Here is a 24133-nt window from a genome sequence, read left to right on the forward strand (position 1 = left end):
TAAATGGTATGAACGGTTAAGAGTATTGATAGGCAGAGGGATTTGGATGTCTAGATACACAGGTCACAAAGCAGCAACGCAGGTAGAGAAGATAGTCAAGAATGCATATGGCATGCTTGCCTTCATTGGCTGGGGCATTGAGTTTAAAAATTGGCAACTCATGTTGCAGCTTTATATAAACCTTAGTTAGGCCACACTTGAATATAGTGTCCAATTCTGGTTGCCATACTACCAGAAGGATGTGGAGGCTTTAGAGAGAGTACAGAAAAGATTTACCAGGATGTTGCCTGGTATAGAGGGTATTAGCTATGAGGAGAGATTGGAGAAACTTGGTTTGTTCTCATTGGAATGACAGAGGTTGAGCTGATAGTCTACAAGATTGAGGGGCATGGGCAAAGTGGATAGTCAGAAGCTTTTTCCCAGGATGGAAGAGTCAATTACTAGGGGGCATAGATTTAAGATGCGAGGGCAAGTTTTTTTTCACAGGGTGGTGGTGCCTGGAACTCATTACTGGGGGAGGTAGTGGAAGCAGATATGGTAGTGACTTTTAAGGGGTAGCTTGACAAACACGTGAATAGGATGGGAATGGAGGGATATGATCCCCGGAAGGGTAGGGGGTTTTAGTTCAGTCTGGCAGCATGGTTAGTGCAGGCTTAGGGGAATCAAAGGGCCTGTTTCTGTGCTGTAATTTTTTTCTTTTGTTTTTATGGGGTCAGTTATTTAGGATTAAAATTTAGGCTCATAAGGACCACAGTGGTAACTTGTGTGGAGTATCAGTGTTCACTGGCCAGAGGCCATGGGGATGTGGAAATGGAAATCAGGGACGAGGACTGTGATGTAATTAAATAAATTAACAGAGACAGAGGAGGTTCTGAGTGGTCTGGCAGGCTTATACAGAGATAATCTTCAGGGCCAGTGAAATGTATCCAGGTTGGTGAGCGAGGCCAGGGAGGAAACCAGTAGATGTGTTGTATTTGGACTTCCAGAAGGCGTTGGAGAAGGTATCTCACGAAAGATAAGAGCCTAAGGTGATGGAAGTAATATATTGGCCTGGATAGAGAACTGGCTAATGGGCAGGAAACAGTGAGTGGATATATGGGGTTCCACAGGGATTAGTGCTGGACTGCAAATATTTACAATTGTGTATTAACAATTTGGAGGAAGGAAGCAAATGTACTGTAGACAAATTTTCAGATGACACAAAAATAGGTGGAAAGGCAAGTTACGAGAGGGATACAAACAGTTTTCAAAGAGATATTGAGAGGTTAAGTAATTTAGCAATTGAAGTATAATGTGGGAAAATATTCATTTTGGATGGGAGAACTAAAGAACAGTACTACTTAAATGGAGAAAAGCTGCAACACAAAGGGACTTGGGGGTATGAAACACAGTAAGTTGGCACAGCAGGTAATCAGGAAACAAATGGAATGGTTGGCCTTTAAGGGAGTTGGAGTATGAGAGTAAGAAAGTCTTAGTACAACTGTACAAGGCATTGGTGAGACCACATCTGGAGTACTGTGAGCAGCCTTGCTCCCCTTAGGACCAAGTTCAGAGGAGATTCAAGAAGATGATCCCCAATATGGACGATTGTTTTATGAGGAAAGAGTAAAGAGGTTGGAATTTTACTCATTCAAATTTAGAAGAATGAGAAACTCATTGAAACAAGATTCTGAAGGGGTTTGGCAGGGTAAATGTGAGAGGTTATTTCCCCTGGTGGGAGAGTTTGGGACCAGAGGGCATAGCCTCAGAATAACAGGATGTCAATTTAAGACTGTGATTAGGAGGAATTTCTTCTGAGGGTTGTAAGTCTTTGGAGCTCCTTGCCACAGAGCAGTTGTGTATATTTAAGGCCGAGATGTATAGATTTTTGATCAGTAAGGGAATCGAGGGTTATGGGGAAAGGACAGGAAAGTGGATGAGGAATGTTTGATCAGCCATGATCCTGTTGAATGGTGGAGCAGGCCTGAGGGACCGAATGGCCTACTGCTGTTTCTATGGCTCTTATGGGAGCATTGAGGATCAGAGGGACCTTGGTATGCACTGGCTCCTTAAGGTGGATAAAGTGGGTAAGGCATATGGTATAATTGTCTTAAGTAGCTGAGGCATAGAGTTTAAGAGCAGGAAGGTTATGTTGGAATTATATAAAAAGTTGGCCAGAGCTATAGTATTGTGTGCAGTTCTGGAATCCACATGATAGGAGGGATTTGATAGCACTGGAAAGAGTACAGAGGAGATGTTGCCTGGGCTGGAGAGATTTAGATATGAAGGATTTGATAGATTGGGGTTGTTTCCTTTGGAGCAAAGGAGACTGAGATGGGACCAGATTGAAATGTATAAAATTATGAGGGCCACAGAATAGACAGGAAGGAACTTTTCCTCGTGGTGGAGGGATAAATGACCAGGGGACATACCTTTTAGGTGAGGGGCAGGAGATTTAGAGGGGAAGTGAGGTTTTTTCACTGAAGATGGTGGGAATCCGGGACTTGCTGCCTGAAAGGGTGGTGGAGGCAGAGACCCTCATAACATTTAAGTATCTAGATGTGAACTTGCACTGCCAACGCATATAAGGCTGTGGACCAGGTGCTGGAAAATGGGGTTGGTAGGTTGGCATGGTGGCACAGGTAGTACTGCCTCACAGTGCCAGGGACCTGGGTTTGATTCCCGGCTTGGGCCATTTTCCATGCTAAATTCTAAATTGCCTTTTGTGTGAGGGGGATTAGAAGTGTAAATACTTAAGGTACAGGAATAGGGCCTGAGTGGAATTGTTGCCCGCACAGGCTCGATGGGCCAAATGGTTAGGTGTTACTTTTGACCGATACAGATGTGATGAGCTGAAGGGCCTTTGCTTTGCTGTAGACCTCTCTGACTTTATTAAACTGTCATGCAATTTTAATAATCAACCCTTAATTATTAAACTGGATTGTGCAATTTGTTTTGGTAATGTGTTTATACCATGACATTGTGATGTGGAAACAACACTGCTTATTGTGGTGTTCTGGTCAAATTAATAACAGTCTCGACTCTGAGTTGGAAAGTTATTGGCTGTATAGCAACCTGTAGATTCTTCTACATACCGTGCATAAATTAACCCCTTTAAGTCGCCATGCTTGTGGCTGTGCAGAAAACATTAAATGTCCATGCATTTTAAAAAGAGGGAACATTAGCTCTGGGTTCCAATCCCGCTCTAGATATTTAATTGCATGAATTAAACTTACTCTTCCATGCGCAAAGAAATATTGTGCTGTTAAATCTGTCATCATTAAGATGCAAAGTTAAACTACTTCTTCCGCTCTGGGTACAAAATCCTGGAACTACTTCCCTAACAGCACTGTGGGTATACCTACACCACATGGACTGCAGTGATTTGGCAGCACAGTGGTTAGCACAGCTGCCTCACAGCCTCAGGAACCCAGATTTGATTCCCAGTGGGTCACTGTCTGTGCGGAGTTTGCACGTTCTCCCCATGTCTGCATGGGTTTCCTCCGGGTGCTCCAGTTTCCTCCCACAGTCTGAAAGACGAGCTGGTTAGGGTGCATTGAGCCGAACGGGCGGTAATGTGTGGCAACTAGGGGAATTTCACAGTAACTTCATTGCAGTGTTAATGTAAGTCTTATATGTGACTAATAAATGAACTTGTAAAAAAAAAGCTCACCACCACCACAAGGGCAGTTAGGGGTGGGCAATAAGTGCTGGCTCAGCCAGCGACGCCCACGTCCTGTGAGTGAATTGAAAGATCCCAAAGCACTGTTCAAAGATGAGCAGGCAAAATCTCCATGTGTCCTGGCAAAAGGTGATCTCCCCAGCCTGCAACACATGATCTGGTTGTTTAGTCCATTGATGCACCTTGCTGGTGTTGCATTTCCTGCATTACAGCAGTGACTGTACTTCAAATGTAATTCATTGGCTGTAAAGCATTTTAGGAATCTCGTGGTTGCAAGACGCACAAATTCAAGTTCTCTCTCTAAGTGAGGTGGGTGGGGCGGATGTCAGACTTGTTTTTAGGAAATGTCTCACTTAAAAAGGGCAAAGCCCTGGAAAGTTGTAGATAACTTGCAATGAATCCCATTCTTATTATAAGGGAATTGCTTCCCGATTGGTTGAAGGATGGTGTGTTAGCTGTTGGTATTGTTATATTTTTAAGGGTGGCACAGTGGTTAGCACTGCTGTCCCACAGCGCCAGGGACCTGGGTTCAATTCCTGGTTTGGGTCACTGTCAGTGGAGTTCGCATGTTCTCCCCATGTCTGTGTGGGTTTCCTCTGGGTGCTCCCATTTCTCCCAAATTCTGAAAGATGTGTTGGTTAGAGTGCATTGACCTGAACAGGTGCCGGAATGTGCGACTAAGGGAATTTCACAGTAACTTCATTGAAGTGTTAACGTAAGCCTTACTTGTGATTAACGAACAAACTTCAAAGTTTTAACTTTAGCTTGCTGGTTTATTTTCGTTGTGCATTGTTTGCAACCTTGGAAGGTGGGTTGTGGATAACTTGCAATGTATTCTAGCTGTTAATTATGCTATATTGACTTGTGTTGTATTAAAAATGGCATGTTTATTGTTAATATTGTGTGTTATCGGGTGTTATTTTTAACAATGTATTATTGTGCAATTGTATTCTGGTTTGTAGTTAGAAAGTGTTTTATATTTGTGAACTGTTGCCAAAAAGATTGACTTTAATTTCCTGGGAACATATTCCTTTCTTTACCTCCATGACTTTTGAACTGTTTCTGTTTCAGACTCCAGTGTTCCGATCAAAATTCACCATTGCCAGATCAGGTCAGTACTGTGCTTTTAAAAAAGGAAAATTCTGTGGTGAGTTTTTGTACTTACGATAATATGCAATCACAACATTTCTCCTCCAATTCTGGGTCAGGGTTCAACAGTAAAGCTTAACTGGGCAAGGGATGGTCAATGGCATAAAAGGATCAGAAAGTGATACACAACTTTCTCCAGTGGGCTCAGCAAGTTTCTTCAATCTTGAGGGCAGGGCAATCCCAGGCTCGGTACTGCCTGAGTTGGCTTATTTTGGCCGTGATGTGGGTATGCCGGTGTTGGACTGGCGTAAACACAGTGAAAAGTCTGACAACACCAGGTTTTAGTCCAACCTGTTTATTTGATAATATACTCACAAGCTTTCGGGTTAGTCCCTTCATCAGGTGAATGGAGAGTTCACCTGACGAAGGGACTAACCCGAAAGCTTGTGAGTATATTATCAAATAAATAGGTTGGACTAAAACCTTATTTTGGCTGACCAGTGCTAAGACTGGCTTCTTTGCCCCCAGGCTAGGGGGAAGATCCTCTTCTGTGATGTCTGCTGGAGAGTAAGGAAGGTGCATGTGTTTTGTAAATCTCACACACTGATCTGGTTCACCTCTGACTCCCTTCTCTCCGTTTGGCCCTGCATAATCTATTTCCTGGCTTCAGCTTCAGCCAACACATGTTTTAGCAAACCATTTCAATACTGGAGCGTTACGTTATACGGTGCGTTAGGCAATGTCTCAAATCCGGCTGTTTAAAAACCAGCCATTTTGTATAAGCTCTTTTCAGCTGTTTTAATTATCAAATGAGTAAAAGAACTTCCAACACAGTTAGACTCGATGCTACGTTGGTACGATCGCTCACTAAAGTTAAAGTTTATTTATCAGTCACAGGTAAGGCATTCTTTGACACTGCAATGAAGTTACTGTGAAATTCCCCTAGTGGCTACACTCCAGTGCCTGTTCAGGTCAATGCACCCTAACCAGCACGTCTTTCGGACAGTGGGACGAAACCAGAGCAGCTGAAGGAAACCCACGCAAACACGGGGAGAACGTGCAGACTCCACACAGTGACTCGAGCCGGGAATTGAACCCGGGTCCCTGGCACTCTGAGGAGCAGCGCTAACCATTGTGCTACCGTGATGCCCCTAATTGACAGATTTGCAGGTCAGTCTCCCTGAGTGGTCCAGTGACTCTTGACCCCCATCCATCTTGACTTGGTTCAGTCCGCTTGACCTGTACAGAACCCCCTAACCCAAACTCGGCATATGGGAAGCGTCTTCTTGACTGGCGAACTGTGACTAAAAGTGCTCCATCTAGTTTGGGGGAGGGAGGGAATGTTTTGCACGCTGTACTGTGCAGCTTTCCAAGAACGTTCCAAAGCAATTTCTGAATTGATATTTTAACTCGCAGCTGAGATGAAGCCGGTCAAGGCTTCTCAGTTTGACTATCAGCCAGTACGATCCACTCTGCTTGGTGCTTGAAATTGGTTTAAGTAGCTGATGGGTCATGTTTCCACAGATACAGGAATCTGCAGTTCACTGGTAGCTTCACCAGCACACTCATGTTTTGAACCCATCACAGCCTGCAAGTCGGCCTTACCTTATTAATTAATTTCTTTCCCAGCCTTATTTTTCCCCTATTTATGCATTTTTTTGCATTTTAATAAAAGTAATTGTATTTGCTTAATTTCATTTGTCTTCTATTAACTGGGTTCTGCGTTCATTGCTCCAAGGGCCTAACTCTGGTGCAGGCTTGTACCTGTGGTTGCAAGTTTTAAGGTACCGTACCTGCACTCAGAGTCATAGATGTTTACAGCATGGAAACAGGTCCTTTGGCCCAACCTGTTCATGCCACACTTTTTTTTGTAAAAAAAAACTCCTAAGCTAATCCCAATTCCCTGCATTTGGCCCAATACAGCACAAAAACAAGCCCTTTGGCCCAACCGTTCCTTGCCGACCATGGTGCTCTCCCAGGTAGTTCCAATTACCCATGTTTGGTCCATAATCTTCTAAACAGGGTGGCACGGTAGCATAGTGGTTAGCATTGCAGTCTCTCAGCGCCAAGGACCCAGATTCGATTTCTGGCTTGGGTCATTGTCTATGTGGTGTTTGCACGTTCTCCCTGTGTCTGCATGGGTTTCCTCTGGGTGCTCCAGTTTTCCCTTTCAGCCTGAAAGACATGCTGGTTAGGTGCATGCTCCTGAACAGGAGCCAGAGTGTGGCGACTAGGGGAATTTCACACTAACTTCATTGCAGTGTTAGTGCAAGCCTTACTTGTGTCGAATAAATAAACTTTAACTTAACCTTTTCCATCCAAATATACTTATCCGAATGCTTTTTACATATAGTATATTGAACCCACTTCAACTACTTTCTCTGGTAGCTCATTCCATAGTCCACCCTCTGCATGAAGAAGTTGCTCCTTGAGTCCCTTTTAAATCTTCCCTTCTCACCTTAAGCCTATGTTCTTTAGTTTCCAAATCCCCATCCCTGGAATAAAGACTGTGTGCATTCATCCTATCTGTGCTTCTGATTTTATACATCTCAATAAGGTCATCCCTCATTCTCCTACATTCCAAGGAATAAAGCCCTAGCCTGACCAACTGCATTTATTTGTACTTGTTTATCAAACTTGACAATCTGTCTTTTTTCCTCCCATTAAAATCTTTTTAAAATTTGATTCAGAATATCTAAGTAAGCAAAACGGCAGCACAAGTAGTTCCTACATAGTGATGTGATCTTGTCGAACAGCAGGGCAATTTTCATTATGAATAACCACTAGTCTTAATGCGAACAACCTTTTTTTTTCCCCCCAGTAGAATTCCTTATCTAAAAGGAAATCTGCCAAACACCAGGAGCCTGGGAACTCGGATAAGCAGCTGGTCCACTGTCTGAATGCTGCTGTCATTGACAAAGATTCTGTGGAGACATGCAAGACAGGTACTGTGCCTATCCACGTGTTGTAAAAAGTCAAACAAAGTGATCTGAAAAGGTTGAGGGAAAATTTAAACAGGAGGCAAGGATAGATGTGCAGAGGTGGCAGAGGGAAGGTGGGCATTGGACAAAGTACAGGATTACACGGAGCGTTCCTGTGGGAGGATTGCTCTGAGGTTCGATAGCGGCCAACAAAACTCAATGTGGACAAAAGTAAAGTATTAGCAAAATAAAAATAGGACCCAGGTGTACTCAGTAGATGGATGGACCTTGTCCCAGGTAAGTTGAAAGAGATGTAATAGTGTTAACTCATTGCAGCTCGATATTGAGGGGATAGTAGAGAATGCTGGAAAGAAGCTGTTCGTATCCTGAGAGGTTACACTGCTTTGCTGCTCTTGCTTCTTCATCAGTAACTGACGTGCATCCTTTTTTTAAAGGAGAAAGACATACCAAGATTTTCATACAAATCAGTGCAAGATTTGCTTTCTTTCCCTCCCTTGTGGTATGGCTACATGTCTTGAACCTCTAAGTAATGCTTGGCAGAGAAAACACTAAGGATCAAATTTTGCCAACTATTTACGATCTTTAATACTTAACTTATCCTGTACACAGTTAAAAGCCTCTGCAACTCTCATTGGTGACTGAAGGCTGTAACTACGATCGCATAAAAAGAGGATCATGCAGCTAGCACTTTGTGCTATTGTTAGCTTCCGTTCCTCTGCCTGTTGCTCGCACTGTAACCTTATCTTTTCGCTTGTGCAGCATGAACACCAGAGCAATCTAACCGAGTCGAATCGTTCTGTTTGCATGCTGTACATTCTATAAAATTCTGTTGGCTCCTTTTGGTTGAATGCTTTAAAATTACAATAATAGTGTCTTGCTTTTACTGCCATTTGCATGTTTCCTTGTAACGTTGGCTATGTATAACATTTGATGTAGAAGTTGTCTGCTTCACCTCTATCTGCATCACCATCTTGGTGCTCGTTCTTTGCCTTTTTGGAAGAGTGGAGCTTTAAGCCTTTTCCTTCCCTACTAACGAGCACTCTGAATTTCTAATTTCACAGCACTTACCCTTTCCTAAGGTTTTCTTGATGTTACTGCTGGCAAGCTGTTAGTATTCATCAGTCCTTGCTAACTTGACAACATTGATCGCACTTTGGAAGTAGTGTGTGACTGCAAAGAGCTTCACGATGGCTTTTCACCTGAAAAGGGTAAAGGTGCTTTATAAACGCCCAACTGTTATGGATCACCAGGTGACATCGGTAGACTCTGATAATGGAACAATCTGTTGGCAGAAAAAAAATTTATTGTGTAATTTCAATATCCTTCAGGGGTTTGCCCTTGTGCAGATTGGGAAGATAGATATTGTTGCGAACATTAAATCATAATTAATGGTTAATATTTCAATTATCGTGACTCTGGAGTTGGAAGTTAAGTGTTCTGGAGCAAGAGCAGTGCATATCGAAATGAGAAGCACAGTCATAACGAGCATATTCACTCTAACATGCTGTCCACAATAGTCCCATATGCAGCGAACAGCTCGTGGTCTTCTTGATGCCTTCAGTTCTTTGCTTCCTCTTACAATGCGAAAGAGTTGAGATCGGAAGCTGCCACTTTGTACTGTAACTTTGGTTCAGATAGGTACAAGGTGGAAGATTTTCCGTTTTTGATTGTTGCTGAATGCCTTCTTCATAGTTTCATTTTTTTCTAGAACCTGTCACCAAACAGGAAAAAGCCCCGCAGAGGAGCAGTCTCCTGATCCGGAGCAGTCTCCCAATCCGGCGCAGTCCCAGGCTCAACCCTGGTCAGAACGCTGATGCCACCTCGGCCTCTCAAGAACGTGACAGTGAGTGCCCACCCTCCCAAACCAAGATGTCCCCTATCAGTCCCGCTGAAGAACCTGAGGTCAGTAAGGAACCATCTTCCAACAAACGGCTAAAGAAAAGCCCAAAGTCAAACTCGTGGCGACGCTCCAGCTTCAAGGGTGGCAAGGGGCGGAAATCCCTACCACCAGTCCACCAAGACATAACAGGTGAGGAAGGGTGAGGGTTGTCCGTTTACCAGACTGGTTTGAAAACTTTACTCAGCAAGAACTAGGCTCGATTCCGGTCCTCCTTTTGTTTTGAATCGTGTGAGAATCAACCTAGCATCCTACGTACAGCAAAGTTTCCATCGGTTCAAAGCGCTGTCTGTTTTGTGCCCCAGAAGAGTAATTCCTTAAGTTATTGGATGAATGGTTTGGCTGTGACTGGGATCAATTTTTTGCCAATGGTACAAATGGTTCATGAGCAATCCACTTTCGGGCTTGTGTAGATTCTCCTGCAGGCCTCCCAATACCTGTAAAGCATTTTCACCAGTGTATTTCCAGTATATAGACACTTGTAAAATTGTTTGTTGTGAAGATTGCAGAAAGCTCAGTTGCAGGTCAATGTTTGCTGTCCCCGACTCAGATGTCTTATGAAGCCCAAAAAGTTCCCTAGCATGGTGGTGTAGGAAAGGGGCGAACGGCAGTGATTGTGTTCTTGGCAGAGGCTGCCGTTGGTGTGGCTTTGGCAGCATCTTGGAGATGGGCCTGTATTCCGAAATCATGCAGTAGGAAAATGGAAAGCTTTAGTGCAGCAGAGTTTACTCTCTTGTACATTAGCATTGAAAAAAAATTGGTGAACAAACTCTTCTTTGACTCTCTGTACGTACAGAACTCATGAATTAGGGGTGAGAATTGACCATGTGGCCCCTCGAGCCTGCTCCACCATTTGATAAGGTTATGGTTGATCTGACTGTGGCTTCAACAAGATTATCCATTCCATATCCCTTAACTAATGTCTATTAGGGAAGGTGATCTGCTCCCTTTACCTGGTCTGGCCTATATGTGACTCCAGATCATTAAATGCCCTCCGCAAAGGCCTGGCAAACCATGTATGTCTGGGGTGCGTGGAGTCTTTGATTATGCTGACTGTTTTCTGAGGCAGCGGGAAGTGTAGATGGAATCAATGGATGGGAGGCTGGTTTGTGTGCTGGCCTCAGTCCTTTGTAGTTTCTTGCAGTCTTGGTCAGAGCAGGAGCCGTACCAAGCTGTGAGACAGCTAGAAAGGATGATTTCTGTGGTGCGTCCATAATTGTTGGTGAGAATTGTAATGGACATGCCAAATTTCCTTAGCCTCCTGAGAAAGTAGAGGCATTCTTAAATATAGTGTCAGCATGGAGGGACCAGGAACAAGTTGGTGATCTGAACACCCCAAAACTCGAAGCTGTCGAACATTTCCACTTTATCAGCATTGATATAAACAAGGGCGTGTCGTGCTTCCTGAAGTCGATGACTATCTCTTTAATTTTGCTGACATTGAGGGAGAGATTATCTAGTTCACCAGATCATCTATCTCTTTCCTGAACTCAGTCTCATCATTTGAGATCCAGTGGTGTAATCAGCAAACTTAAAAATAGAGTTTCAGTGGAATTTGGCCACACAATAATAGATGTATGAGTGTGGTAAGGGACTGAGGACACAGCCTTGCAGGGCACTGGTGTTGAGGATGATGGTGGAGGAGGAGGCGTTGCCTATCCTTGCTGATTACGGTCTGTGCATTAGGAAGTCTAGCGAGGAGCCGAACTCTAGACCACGGAGTTTGGAAGTGTGTTTAGTTGGGATATTGGTGTCCCATCTGTTCCTGTGTGCCTTTGTGTTCCTGAGTAGTGTTCCAGGCTGGAAAATGTGTGCGCGCACAGGCTGGTATGTGACATTCTCTAGGTTCTCAATATGAGAAATTTCAACCTGTGCAAATTGTGGGAACTTGAGCCTTAATCCAGCGAGGGACAGTGACACAAGGTCAGTGGCGCCTTTGCCTGGTTTTTGAAAGCTCAATGGATGTGTCCCCTTCAGCGTGGTGGGAAAGAACACACGCACTATATGAGCCAGATGTATAGTCCCTGCCACAATGGTACAGGCAAAAAAAAGACTAAAAGAAAACAAGTCCTTTGGGTTATTTGACACCCATTGCTGAAAATTGTGTTGCCTTGAATACATTCTGAACTGGGTTAACTGCACTCGTATGGCAACAAGAAAGAAAATCTAACCTTGGTGTTCCAAGGCATTGCTATGACTAAAATCCCCCATTTAGGGTTACCATTGACCAGAGACTGGGCTGGACTAGCCATGTAAGTACTGAGCAGGTCAGAGGCCGGGAATTCTGCAGCAGGTAACTCATTTACGTCCCCCTTGCAAAGCCCTTACCATTGACAGGGCACAAGTCAGGTGCACAATGGAATATTCTTTAATCCTGCAGCTTTAAAACCCGTAGGGTCCATTACCATCCAGGGCAAAGCAGTTCCGCTTGAGTGGCACTCCCTCTACCATCTTCAACATCTGCTCCCCGCACCACTGACGCACAGGGCCAGCAGCGTGCTACCACTTTCCAAACCCGTGACTGCCACGACTTACAGGGATAGGGTTATTGTCGTGTGGGGACACCAGCACCAGCAAGTTCCTCTCTGTCGGATCCGTTCATTCCTTTAGAATAGACGTAGGTACAAATGGTTCAAAGTGGAAATTTCTTTAAGTGTCCTTCATAATTAACATTTTACAGAAAGTGAAAGAGATTAATTTCACTGGTGAGAGAGAAACAGGGAAAGCAGCAAAAGCCAGCCAGCATTGTGCTGGTCAAAAATTCTCAAAGCTTTGTCTGGATTGGCTTAATTAAACATCGTTGTGTGTCTACAATATAACTGAATATTTATCTTGTGTTATCAAAGAGCTAGGTACAAACAGTCTCTAGCTGCATAAACAATTGGCATCTGTGGCCATGAAACACTGCGTTTACCTGATGAGAAAGCCTGTTTACCTTACATTTGTACTTTCAGAGAATGTAGCCAAGTTTCTAGGCTGGACACAATTACAAGCTTTTGCGACCAAATTAGCTTAAGTTAGCTTCTAGCATGGCACAATTAAATGAAGCCATTTTAACTGGGCAAATAATGCAGAGAATCCGACACCCTCCCAAGTCTCTCAGTATTCTGATCTGGAAATATATTGCTGTTCCTTTACTGTCACTGGGACAAAACCTTCCTAATAGCAGTGCGGGGTGTACCTATACCACATTTGCTGCAGCAGCTCAAGAATGTGGCTCATCGCCACTTTCTTCAGGGCAGTTAGTGATGGGCAACAAATGTTGCCATTCCCAGGGAGACCCTCATCCCATGAAAAAGGATTTGTAATGGGCAAGTGGCTTCTAATGAAGGTTGTTGAAGTTTTTGAATTAATAGAAGGGTGGGAACTATTCGGAGGGGGGGGGGCAGAAATTACAATCACTGGCAAAGTAGTAGTGAGCAAGTTGTTGGATCTGTGGTCTGATAAATTCCAAGATGGTCTTCACCCCAGAGTCTTAAAAGGAGTGGTTGATGACATACTTGAAGTGTTGGTTTTAATTTTCCAAAATTCTCTTGATTAAGGGAAGGTTCCTTTCAATTGGAAAATGTAACTCCATTATTCAAAAAGGTAGGGAGACAGACCTCAAACTATGGACCAATTAACTTAAACATCTGTCATATGGAAAATGTTAGAAGCAATTGTTAAAAATGTTATAGGACACTGCAAAATTCAAGGCAATCAGGCACTGCAACGTGATTTTGTGAAAGGGAAATCGTGTTTAACCAATTTATTGGAATTTTTTTCAGCGTGCTATGGATAAAGGGGTGGTTGAACTATGCTTAGATTTCCAGAAGGCATTTGATTGCCACACCAAAGGTTATTGTGGGAAATAAAAGCTGACAGGAAAGAGAGAGTAGGCACAAATGAGTTTTTTTCTAGATGGCAGGATATAGCGAGTGCTGGGGCCTCAACTCCTCATTGTTGATACAAATGATTTGGATGAAGATACCAATCACTGGTTGCTAAATTTGCTGATGACACAAAGATAGGTAGGAAATTAAGTTGGAAACTGAAGCAAGTAAGTAACTTGAAGTACTTTTGCTTAGGTGGGGAACTAAGCAATAGAGACTGATAGTAGGAATGAGCTTTGACATGGGACATGTAAAGTCTGAGCAAAGATCTTGCAAATGAAGTATAATGTGGAAAATGTGAATTGTCCATTTTGGCAAGAAGAATAAAAGAGAAGCACATTTAAATGGTGAGAGATTGCAGAGCTCTGAGATGCAGAGGGATCTGGGTGTCCTAGTGCATGAATCTCAAAAGCAGGTAAATGCAAGTAATTAGAAAAGCTAATGTAACGTTATTGGTTATTATGAAGGGCATTGAATCCAAAAGTAGGGATGTTACACTTCAGTATTAGAGGGCACTGGTGAGACCACATTTTAAAGTACTGCATACAGTATCAGTCTCCTGAATTAGCCGTTTAGAAGACTTAATACCTGGAATGAACAGATTGCCTAAGAAAGGAAAGCTGGTCTTGTATCTGCTGGAGTTGAAACGTATAAAATCCTGAAGGTATTGACGAGGTGAATGTGGAGAGGATATTTCCTCTTCTCAGGTAATCTAGAAGTAGGGGTCACTTTAAAAATAAGGAGTTGTCCATTTAAGACAGATGCATTTTTTTCTCTTTAGGGTCATCAGTTTTGAGTGCTCTTCCACAAAAGGCAGTGGAATCTTTGAATATTTTTAAGGCAAAGCGAGAGAGATTCTTGATTAACGAGGGGGCAAAAATTTATTGGGGGTCGGCAGAAATGTGGGGTTGAGATTCCAATCAGACCAGTCATGAGCTTATTGAATGGAGGAGCAGGTTGGAGGGGCCAAGTGGCCTACTCCTGATATCTGTGTTGATAGATAACAAATGTAGATATGGGGAGATTCTAAAGATCAAATTCCACATAGAATAAATAAGGTTCCACATAACTAAAATTAGAGTGCATGAAATCGGAGGCAATGAGCTTTTGCTTAGAAACGCAATTAGGCAATAGAGACTGAGTAGAAATGATCTTTGACAAAGGTCGTCTGGACTCGAAACGTCAGCTCTTTTCTCTTCTTACAGATGCTGCCAGACCTGCTTAGATTTTCCAGCATTTTCCCTTTTAGTTTCAGATTCCAACATCTGCAGTAATTTGCTTTTATCTGAGAATAAGAAGGTATTCAGAGCAGCAGAATGTGAATAATGGTGTCATCCAGGGATCAATACTTGGGCCTCAGTGTTTCGCGATATTTATAAATGGGTGAAAGATTGAGAGACGTATATCTCAACACTGACGCTAACTGCCACTAAATAAGGCGGCACAGTAAATAATGCAGATGGAGCAGGAAGTTCCATAGGAAGATTGATTGAACGAGTGAGTGAGTGGGCAAAACTGCGATCGATGAAGTTCAGTGTGGGGTCGTCACTTTAGAGCCAACAAGGATAGATGGGAGTGTTTTTTTCAATGGTGAGAAGCTCAAACCTTTGGAGCCAAGAGATTTAGGGGTTGAAAAATCACTGGAAGCCAGCGGCCAGGCACGAAAAGGCTGATTTGAAAAGTAACTGGAACGTTGGCCTGTATCTCAATAAGGCTGGAATCCGATGGGGTGGAGGTTGCATGACAACCAGCGAGAGTTGCGGGCAGACTCTATCTCGAATGCTAGATCAGGTACTGAATCTCAGGAAGGACACATTGGCCTTGGAAGAGTTGGAGTGCAGGATGACCAGAACAATGCCAGGATAAAAGGACATGTTGCATCATTCTGGTTTGTATTCCCTAGAGTTTAAAAGATTATGGGATGGTCTTAGATGATTAAAGGGAAACAAATTCCTCTGCGAGGAGAGAAAAGAGCTGATGTTTGGAGCTCAGATGACCCTTTGTCAAAGGGCCATCCAATTGGCAAAGCAGTTCAAGTTTGAGCATTCCTTCATGTGGGGGGGGGGGGGGGGTGTCAATTGGGGGGACGTATGGGAGGGGTTGAGTTGGGTGGGGTGGTGGAGGGGAGGGGTCGTATCAAGCAGGGGGGTGTTGGTGAGGGAGGGGAGGGGTTGTGTCATGGGGGGGTAAGGGAAGGGAGGGGTTGTGTTGTGGGGGTAAGGGAGGGGAGGGGTTGCGTCACGCGGTGGGGGGGATAAGGGAGGGGAGGGGTCACGTCGTGCGGTGGGGGGGATAAGGGAGGAGAGGGGTCGCACGGTGGGGGGGTAAGGGAGGGAAGGGGTCGCGTGGTGGGGGTGTTAGGGAGGGGAGGGGTCGTGTCACGCGGTGGGGGGAGGGGGTGTGCGGAGGGGAGGGTCGGGTCATGCCGCTAAAGACTGTTATCTTTGGTTTCTGTGTTTGCCTCTATTTTGTGGTAATAAGCCGTCGACGTTGTGAATTTTTGGGATGGCCTTGGGAGGTCACTTGGGGATCCCTCCGCTCAAAGTTTGGTAAAACCCTAAAGTATTAAGACAGGTTCGTCCCACTGAGTAGAAGATCAGGCATGGCCTTCTGCTCCTGTGTTCCTAATATTTATTGGTCAGGAACGCTAGAATATTTGGTTGTTATTGCATTGCTGTTTTTGGGTGGGGGGTAAGGCAAGGAGTCATGGCTGTTTTGGTTCTGTCCTTTACAACTTCAGAAAGTGCAATGGGCGTTGTAATACAAGGTGTTGTGCAAAGGCGAGTCTTTATGTTGTTTTGTCCAGTGTAATGCAATGCCTTTGAAGTGGCTGAGGCAGGCAAAGTGGCCTTTGTTAATCCAGAGTTCTCCTGTTGCAACCACTTCACTCCAGCCCATATTTTGTTCCCCTTCCCTTTCAGAGTGTAGTATGACAGCATTAATAACATATCCTGGCATTATAGCCACCTTGTGCTTGTCTCACGGACACAATTTTGTGACTGAAAACTACCCATGTAGATCCTAACACGGTGGCACAGTGGTTAGCACTGCTGCCTCGCAGTGCCAGGGACCCAGGTTCGATTCCCAGCTTGGGTCACTGTCTGTGTAGAGTTTGCACATTCTTCTCGTGTCTGCGTGGGTTTCCTCCCACATTCTGAAAAATGTGCTCGTTAGGGTGCATTGACCCGAACAGGTGCCGGAGTGTGGCGACTAGGGGTATTTCATAGAATCATAAACTCTACAGTGCAGGAAGAGGCCATTCGGCCTATCGCTTTGCATCCATAACAGTCCCACCCAGGCCTTATCTGTATAACCCATATTTTTGCCCCGCTAACCCACACACTAAGGGGCAATTTAACACTGCCAAAGCACCTGACCCATGCATCTTTGGACTGTGGGAGCAAACCAGAGGAAACCCACACAGACACAGGGTGAACATGCAAAGTCCTCACAAGACAGCGACCCAAGCCAGGAATCAAACCCAGATCCCGCTCAGAAAGGACAGCAGGACTAGAGGGCACAGTCTCAAGATAAGTGGGGGGCAGTTTAGAACGGAGTTGAGGAGGAACTTCTTCACTCAAAGGGTGGTGAATCTCTGGAATTCTCTGCCTGTTGAAGTGGTGGAGGCTACTTTGCTAAATATATTTAAGACACGGGTAGATTGGTTTTTGGTAGGCAAAGGAATTAAGGGTTATGGGGAGAAAGCGGGAAAGTGGAACTGATCCACTTCAGATCAGCCATGATCTTATTGAATGGCGGGGCAGGCTCGAAGGGCTAGATGGCCGACTCCTGCTCCTATTTCTTATCATCTTATGCTCTTATCCCTGGAGCTGTGAGGCAGCAGTGCAGGCTGGATGGGTCGAATGGCCTCCTTCTGCACTGTAGGATTCTGTAATCTAATGTGATGCTGGTTGTTGAGGGGAAAAATGAGGTTGGAAGAGTTTTTAAAAATCAGAATAACATAACGCATTAATTATTTCAAACAGTTACCACGTCAAGAATGCACATATTGTCAGGTTGGAAACTCTGACTGGATATTTAAGTGAGCGTTTTACCCCTTGCTTTTCACCTTTATCCATTTATTCAGAGATCTGTGAGGGTATCAGGATGGATTTACCCGAGCATGAAAGACTGGCGCTGCTGTTTCAGGCATGTTTGGAGGTAAGAAACTTTGTTCACTTTGCTTGCTGCAAGTCCTGACATTGGTCTAATCACTGGGATTTCAGTAAAAAGTAATGGGGAGATGAAATTTTCATATCTTGTCCAACGTGGACTGTAAAGTTTATTCATTAGTCACAAGGCTTACATTAACACTGCAATGAAGTTACCGTGAAATTCCCGTAGTCGCCACACTCCGGCGTCTGTTCGGGTCAAAGCATCTAATCAACATGTCTTTCAGACTGTGGGGGGAAACTGGAGCACCTGGAAGAAACCCACGCAGACATGGGGAGAACATGCAGAGTCCACAGAGACAGTGACCCAAGCTGGGAATCAAACCCGGGTCCCTGGTGCTGTGAGGCAGCAGTGCGAACCACATTGTGTTGACATGTTCAATGTTTAAACGGGTAAATAAATTTGTGTTTTTTATTTTTCTTGTCACTCCCTACCATAAGCAGAGGAGTGAGTCTTTGTATTCTGGGGCTGCAGCACTGCTGTAGGGAGGGGTGGAATTTGAATCTGGGGTCCAGAAAGAATCATAGAAACCCTACAGTGCAGGAAGAGGCCATTGCGCCCATCAAGTCTACACTGACCACAATCCCATCCAGGTCCTATCCCCATGTCCCTGCATGCTGTGCTTACCCGGCCTGGCCTACATGTGACTCCAGAGCCACAGCAATGTGGTTGGCTCTCAAATGTCCTCTGAAATGGTGGACGGTGAGGGATGGGCAGTAAATGCTGTACCCAGCTGGCGATGCCCACATCCTGTAAATGAATTTGTGAAAAATTTAATATCTGGTGAGTTGTTGAGAAAATTCAGGGGAATAGTCTCTTGTGTCTGCCATTTAAAGTGCTTTTTGTGATGTTTCAAGCACAGTTTCACATTTTCCTGATGCTAAGTTTTTAAAGTTTTATTTATTGTCACAAGTATGCCTACATTAACACTGCAATGAAGTTACTGTGAAAATCCCCTGGTCAACACACTCTGGCACCTGTTTGGGTACACTAAGGGAGAATTTAGCACAGTTCATGTACCTATCCATGTCTTTTGGACTATGGGAGGAAACCGGAGCATCTGGAGGAAACCCACAAGCACAGAGAACGTGCAGACTCTGCACAGACAGTGATCCGAGATGGGAATTGAACCCAGGTCCCTGCAGCTGAGGTAGCACTTCTAATCACTACACCATCTGATGTTAGTTCTGGATATTGGAGTATAAGATAGATAATTGTGGCTGTTTGTTTTGTTAACTCATGTATCGTAACGTTTCTTCTGTTTGTTTAAAGCTAGCATCCTGTGGCTTTATTTTCTTAGTGAGTGTCATGCAAGTGTACCTTTAAGAAAGGTATTTTTTTAAAAAATCATTACTTAACAGCTTCAGCGATGTCATTGGGAGTGGACTAAGCTGGGGCAGTCAGGTGATAGGGGTTTTTTCTTTTCAGCTGTCAGTTTCGTTTTGGAGTGTTGGAAGCAGTTTGGCAGCAAGCTAAGAAGCAATCTTTGTCTGTCTCTCTCTCTATTCTTCTCTTTGGTTCTGGAACTATTATCAGTTCACTGAAAGAAGGGCTTATTGCCATCCTGCCTTAAAGAAGCTGCGTTTTGAGAAATAGATTCGCCCACAACCTCTTATGAGTTTCTTCAAGGGATTTTCGGCATTCAGCCCAGGAGGCTGGATTCCTGTAACCAGTGGACATTAACTGTGCTGCATTGCGTTTATTTGGAGGGTTTTGTGTGTTGGATGTTGGCTTTGGTTGGAGCAAATTAAAAATATTTCCTTAAGAGTTAGAGATTATCCTGGTTGTTGTGTTTTTTTGTTTATAACTATTAAAAGTTCTTGCTAATTGTCTTACTATAAATGTCAACAATATTCTTAATTAAACTTTGTTTTTGATAAGAGCTCCTTGTGGGTCAGTTGAGTCACACCTGATGGGAAACCCCTCAGGCCCACCCTAGCCAAGTGCAACGTAAAACATTAAAGGTCAGACGAGCTTCATAGAAGTCCTTGAAATATCCAGCCTGACTTGTAACACGAGTAACTGGGATTTCTATTTTCATCTGCTTTAAAGTTACTGTCCCCTATTTGAATTCTAATCACATTTGGGGGTCTGTTTGGGACCACATGGTCTGGGCTCATGACAGGCTTGTGGCTAATATTAAGTTTACTGCACAGGTTTAGCTATAATAGCATCTGTATACATTTGTAAAGAAATGTTCTTTTGACTGTCAGTGTTTTTTTGAATGAATAGATGTAAAGAAATTATTGTTTTTCTCTCTCAGTATACTCTGCAGAAGCTGCAGCACTCCTTGGAGTCACGAGAGGACTTCAGTCTGAACTCTTTTCAAACACATGGTGAGTTGGAAATACCTTCAGTTTGCCGTCTGTGATTTACCCTCCACAAAGCTTTATGTTCCTGGTTGAGAACCCTGTGAGTGGAGTCAAGCTTTTGTCTTGTCACACACACCCCATCATCTGCTAGTGTTTGCCACTCCATCCACCAGGTTTATATTATCTCTTCAACCTGTGTTGTGTTGCTGCGTTGAAATGTAAAGATGTTCGACAGAACAAGGGTTAACTTGGGACTGGGCAATGGTACCAGCATAATGCGACATGCAGGCCTTGCAGTGTTTCCTCCCACGTTACTTCATGCCGTCCAATCTTTATATTCTAGTTTTCCTTTTCCTTGCTGTGTATCTAGTTCCACTCCTAGGGGCAGCACAGTGGGTAAGCACTGCTGCCTCACAGCACCAGGGACCCGGGTTTGATTCCCAGCTTGGGTCGCGTCTGTGTGGAGTTTGCACGTTCTCCCCGTGTCTGTGTGGGTTTCCTCCGTGTGTTCTGGTTTCCTCCCACAGTCTGAAAGGCGTGCTGGTTAGGGTGCATTGACCTGAACAGGCGCTGGAGTGTGGTGACTAGGGGAATTTCACAGTAACTTCATTGCAGCATTAATATAAGCCTTGTGATGAATAAACAAACTTTAGCAACTTTTCAAATTGCACATTCCAGCCACACTCTGGGCCTGTGGAATACTCCAATCCACCAGGCCCCCCATGGTGATGCTTTGCGCTATGTAGGATGAAGTCGGTTCTGAAAGTGAAGTTGATCCCATTCGGGGCTGTTTCATCGAGAGCCTGTGTGGCACTCACCTGCTGCAGCAAGTTGTCATTGACACTGTGGGTGGCTTTATTTGTCAGAAAAACTGGTGCAAAACGACATTTGATCAAAATTCTGTGTGTTTCACTTTTTCTTTTCCTCTTTCTGACACCTTGATGTTTGTCGCTGTGTCTGGCTGAAATATAGATGGTCTCTTTCATGATGGTCAGACCCCATTTGAAGTATTGTGAGCAATTTTGGGCCCCATATCTAAAGCCCAGGAGAGGGTCCAGAGGAGGTTCACCAGAACGATCTCGAGAATGAAAGCTTGACATTTGAGGACTTCGATTCGATATTCGATGGAGTTTAGAAGGATGAGGGGGAGATCTCGTTGAAATGTACAGCATAATGAAAGGCCTGGATAGAGTGGACATGGAGAGGATGTTTCCATTAGTCGGAGAGACTTGGATCCGAGGGCACAGCCTCAGAAAAGGATAACCTTTTTCTATAACTCTTTAGAACAGAGATGAGGAGTCTCTTCAGCCAGAGAGTGGTGAATCTGTGGAACTCTGCTGCAGAAGGCTGTGGAGGGCAGGTCATTGAGTGTCTTTAAGACAGAAATAGATGGGTTCTTGATTGGTAAGGGGATCAAAGGTTATGGGGAAAAGGCAGGAGAATGGGATTGAGAAACTTATCAGCCATAATTGAATGATGGAGCAGACTCGATGGGCTGGGTGGCCTAATTCTGCTCCTATACTTTCTGGTTTTGCAGTTCCAAGCGTCCTACCTGGGAACCAAATGTATTAAACAGTGAAGTGAGTGTTAGCAGCAATGTTCCAATCATTAGTAAGCTCTTTGTGAAGTGGAAAATAATGAATAGCTCACAGCTCTGCATCAAAGTGGATCAAAGCTCTCTTCATTACCAACGAGAGAATTTATCCAGAGAAATGCGCATCTTTGCTGCATCACCTCTAATATGGCTGGGGCTAGGGCAGCACTGCAGTCTGGAGGAGGGGGGCTGGTGGTTGCGGGCAGTGCAGTCTGGGGGGGGGGTAGAGGCGGGTCTGCGCAGTCTAGGGACAGTCCTGCTCTGTGTGTGTGTTTTTTCCCTTATGCTGTTTGTTTTTTTTTTCTTTTATCCTCACAGCTTCGAGTATTTCCAGTGACATCAAGCGGATTGTAGAGACAATGAAACTGGACGGGACGCTGAGGAAATGCACAGAGAAACCTGACGAGTAAGTAACCTAACCACGTCTACTGGAGAGGACACACTGATGGCTCTTATAGTTTTAGAGGCAGCTTTATGTTTATGTATGCGGATGAACATTCTATCTCTCTCTCTCAGTTCCCATCTGGGAAGCTGTGCTGGAGATCAGAGCTCGCTCTGCACCGCTCAGTGATGAGCCGCTGGGATGATGCCGGCCTGGAGACGTTGAGTTCTCACTGCAGGAATTGGGGTGAAGTTAACACCACTCGGCACTCCCTGCTGGTGGCTGCGATTACCAAGTCCATAAGACCATGAGACATTGGAGCAGAATTAGGCCACTCAACCCATCGAGCTTGCTCCGCCATTCAATCATGGCTGATATTTTTCACATCCCCGTTCTCCTGCCTTTTCCTCGTAACCCCTGATTAATTAAGAACTTATCTCTCTCTCTCTGTCTTAAAGACACTCAATGACCTGGCCTCCACAGCCTTCTGCGGCAAAGAGTTCTGCATCTCAGACTGTGTCCACAGACTGCGTCTCAGTGATGCTGTGGGGGTGCGCTCTGCAGCAGAACACCTCCACACTTTGAAACAAAAAACCTGGAGAACGCCAGTTATATCCAGTGCCCCCCTCGTGAAGGCAGCATCCAGTGGCACTGGGCTGTTGGTGCAGCCATTGATTCTCTCCTCGAGCCTGCCGTTAAGTGATTCCCAGTAATCTGCTATGTGTGTTATCCTGGTGCCAGTATTGGTGACGTTAGTGATGTTTATTTTTCAGTGTTTTACCCACTCCAGAGACGGAGCTGATGATGAAGCAGCTGAAGGATGACATTTCCAGGTATGATATCCTGGTCTCTTGTTCTGTGTTAAAACTCAAAACTGCCGGGCCAGCTCATAAAGGGCCATTCCTGACCAGTAAAGTTTTAGAAGCCTAGAGATGTCTAGTGGTGTCGCCCGTGGCTCAGTTTGTAGCAATCTTGCCTCTGACTCAGAAGATTTGTGGGTTCTACACCCGAGCATCAAAGCCCAGGCTGCCACTCCATTTCAGCACTGAGGAAGTGCTGCACTATCAGAGACACTATCTTTAAGGTGAGATGTTAATCTTGGGCCCTGGGTTCGCTTTCTGGCAGCTGTAAAAGATCCTATGGTGCTATTTGAAAGCAGTGCAGGGAACCAGTGCTCGGCAACCTGCTCAATATTTATCCCTCACTCAGCAGCGCAGAAACATTTGGCTGCAAATTGTGGGAGCTTACTATGCAGATGTGCTGAGTGCTTCCTACATTATCAATGGCAGTTAGTAACAAACTGACTGGGCGGCACAATGGTTAGCACTGCTGTCTCACTGCACTGAGGACCCAGGTTCGGTTCCCAGCTTGGGTCACTGTCGGAGTGCGGAGGCTACGCATTCTCCCCATGTCTGCGTGGGTTTCCTCCCACAGTCTGAAAGACGTGCGGTTAGGTTGCATTGGCCGTGCTAAGTTCTCCCTCAGTGTACCCGAACAGGCGCCTGAGTGTGGCGACTAGGGGAATTTCACAGTAATTTCAATGCAGTGTTAATGTAAGCCTTACTTGTGACACTAATAAATAAACTTACACTATTTCTGAAGTACAGCTTATCAGGGCATCCGACAATCAGAGCAGCTCGATCTCAATCTGAGTATTTTTTTAAAACGGTGATTGTTATCCTTTTTCCCTCGGGTGAAGTGAGTGTGTGAATCTGTGCAGTGGGATCCAGCTCCCAGGTACTGGTGGGTCAACAAGAGGGAGCTGTCCCAGGGCAGGTTTGGAGAAGCCGGAGCTAATTCCGGAATCGGTGTGTTGCACTAAGCCCGCAGTCCCGTTTCCTTCCTATTGGTGGTGCTGTTTGCCTTCTCCATCTTGCAGCCCTAATATTCAGGGATCCGAGGGGAACAGCTCCCTCCAGGAGATCTCGATAACCTGTGTAGCTTGGTGCTTTAGCATTTTAATTTCCTCCCCTGCCCTTCTGGGGGAACTTGCCTTCTGTCGGGGTGCAGATGCCATCAATGTCCGCACACCCATTAATCATCAAGTGGACTGACAGGCAGTGTCCAGTCTCACCGTTCTCCGCAGACCATTGTCTTTGACTGCACACCTCTCAATACACTGGCCGAGGTTCAGCTAATACAGAACACAAACGTCGCTCCGAAGATGACGCCTGCCAGGCCTGTGTGACTCAGTCCCAGCACACACTTAAC

General features: G+C 44.8%; 1 protein-coding gene across 1 annotated transcript in view; it reads left to right on the forward strand.

Moving 5' to 3' along the window:
* dsn1 (DSN1 component of MIS12 kinetochore complex) overlaps positions 1 to 24133 on the forward strand; it is a 34838-nt gene that overhangs the window by 4277 nt on the left and 6428 nt on the right. Inside the window, exons 2-8 of the mRNA XM_080216511.1 lie at positions 4733 to 4772; positions 7575 to 7695; positions 9401 to 9721; positions 17549 to 17622; positions 19898 to 19970; positions 21859 to 21946; positions 22696 to 22755. Coding sequence (XP_080072637.1) covers positions 4733 to 4772; positions 7575 to 7695; positions 9401 to 9721; positions 17549 to 17622; positions 19898 to 19970; positions 21859 to 21946; positions 22696 to 22755 — 777 coding nt within the window. The remainder of the gene's footprint in view (positions 1 to 4732; positions 4773 to 7574; positions 7696 to 9400; positions 9722 to 17548; positions 17623 to 19897; positions 19971 to 21858; positions 21947 to 22695; positions 22756 to 24133) is intronic.

The sequence above is a fragment of the Carcharhinus amblyrhynchos genome, chromosome 33 (genome assembly GCF_965287045.1).
Source record: "Carcharhinus amblyrhynchos chromosome 33, sCarAmb.v2.hapA, whole genome shotgun sequence".
NCBI classification, from domain to species: Eukaryota; Metazoa; Chordata; class Chondrichthyes; order Carcharhiniformes; family Carcharhinidae; genus Carcharhinus; species Carcharhinus amblyrhynchos.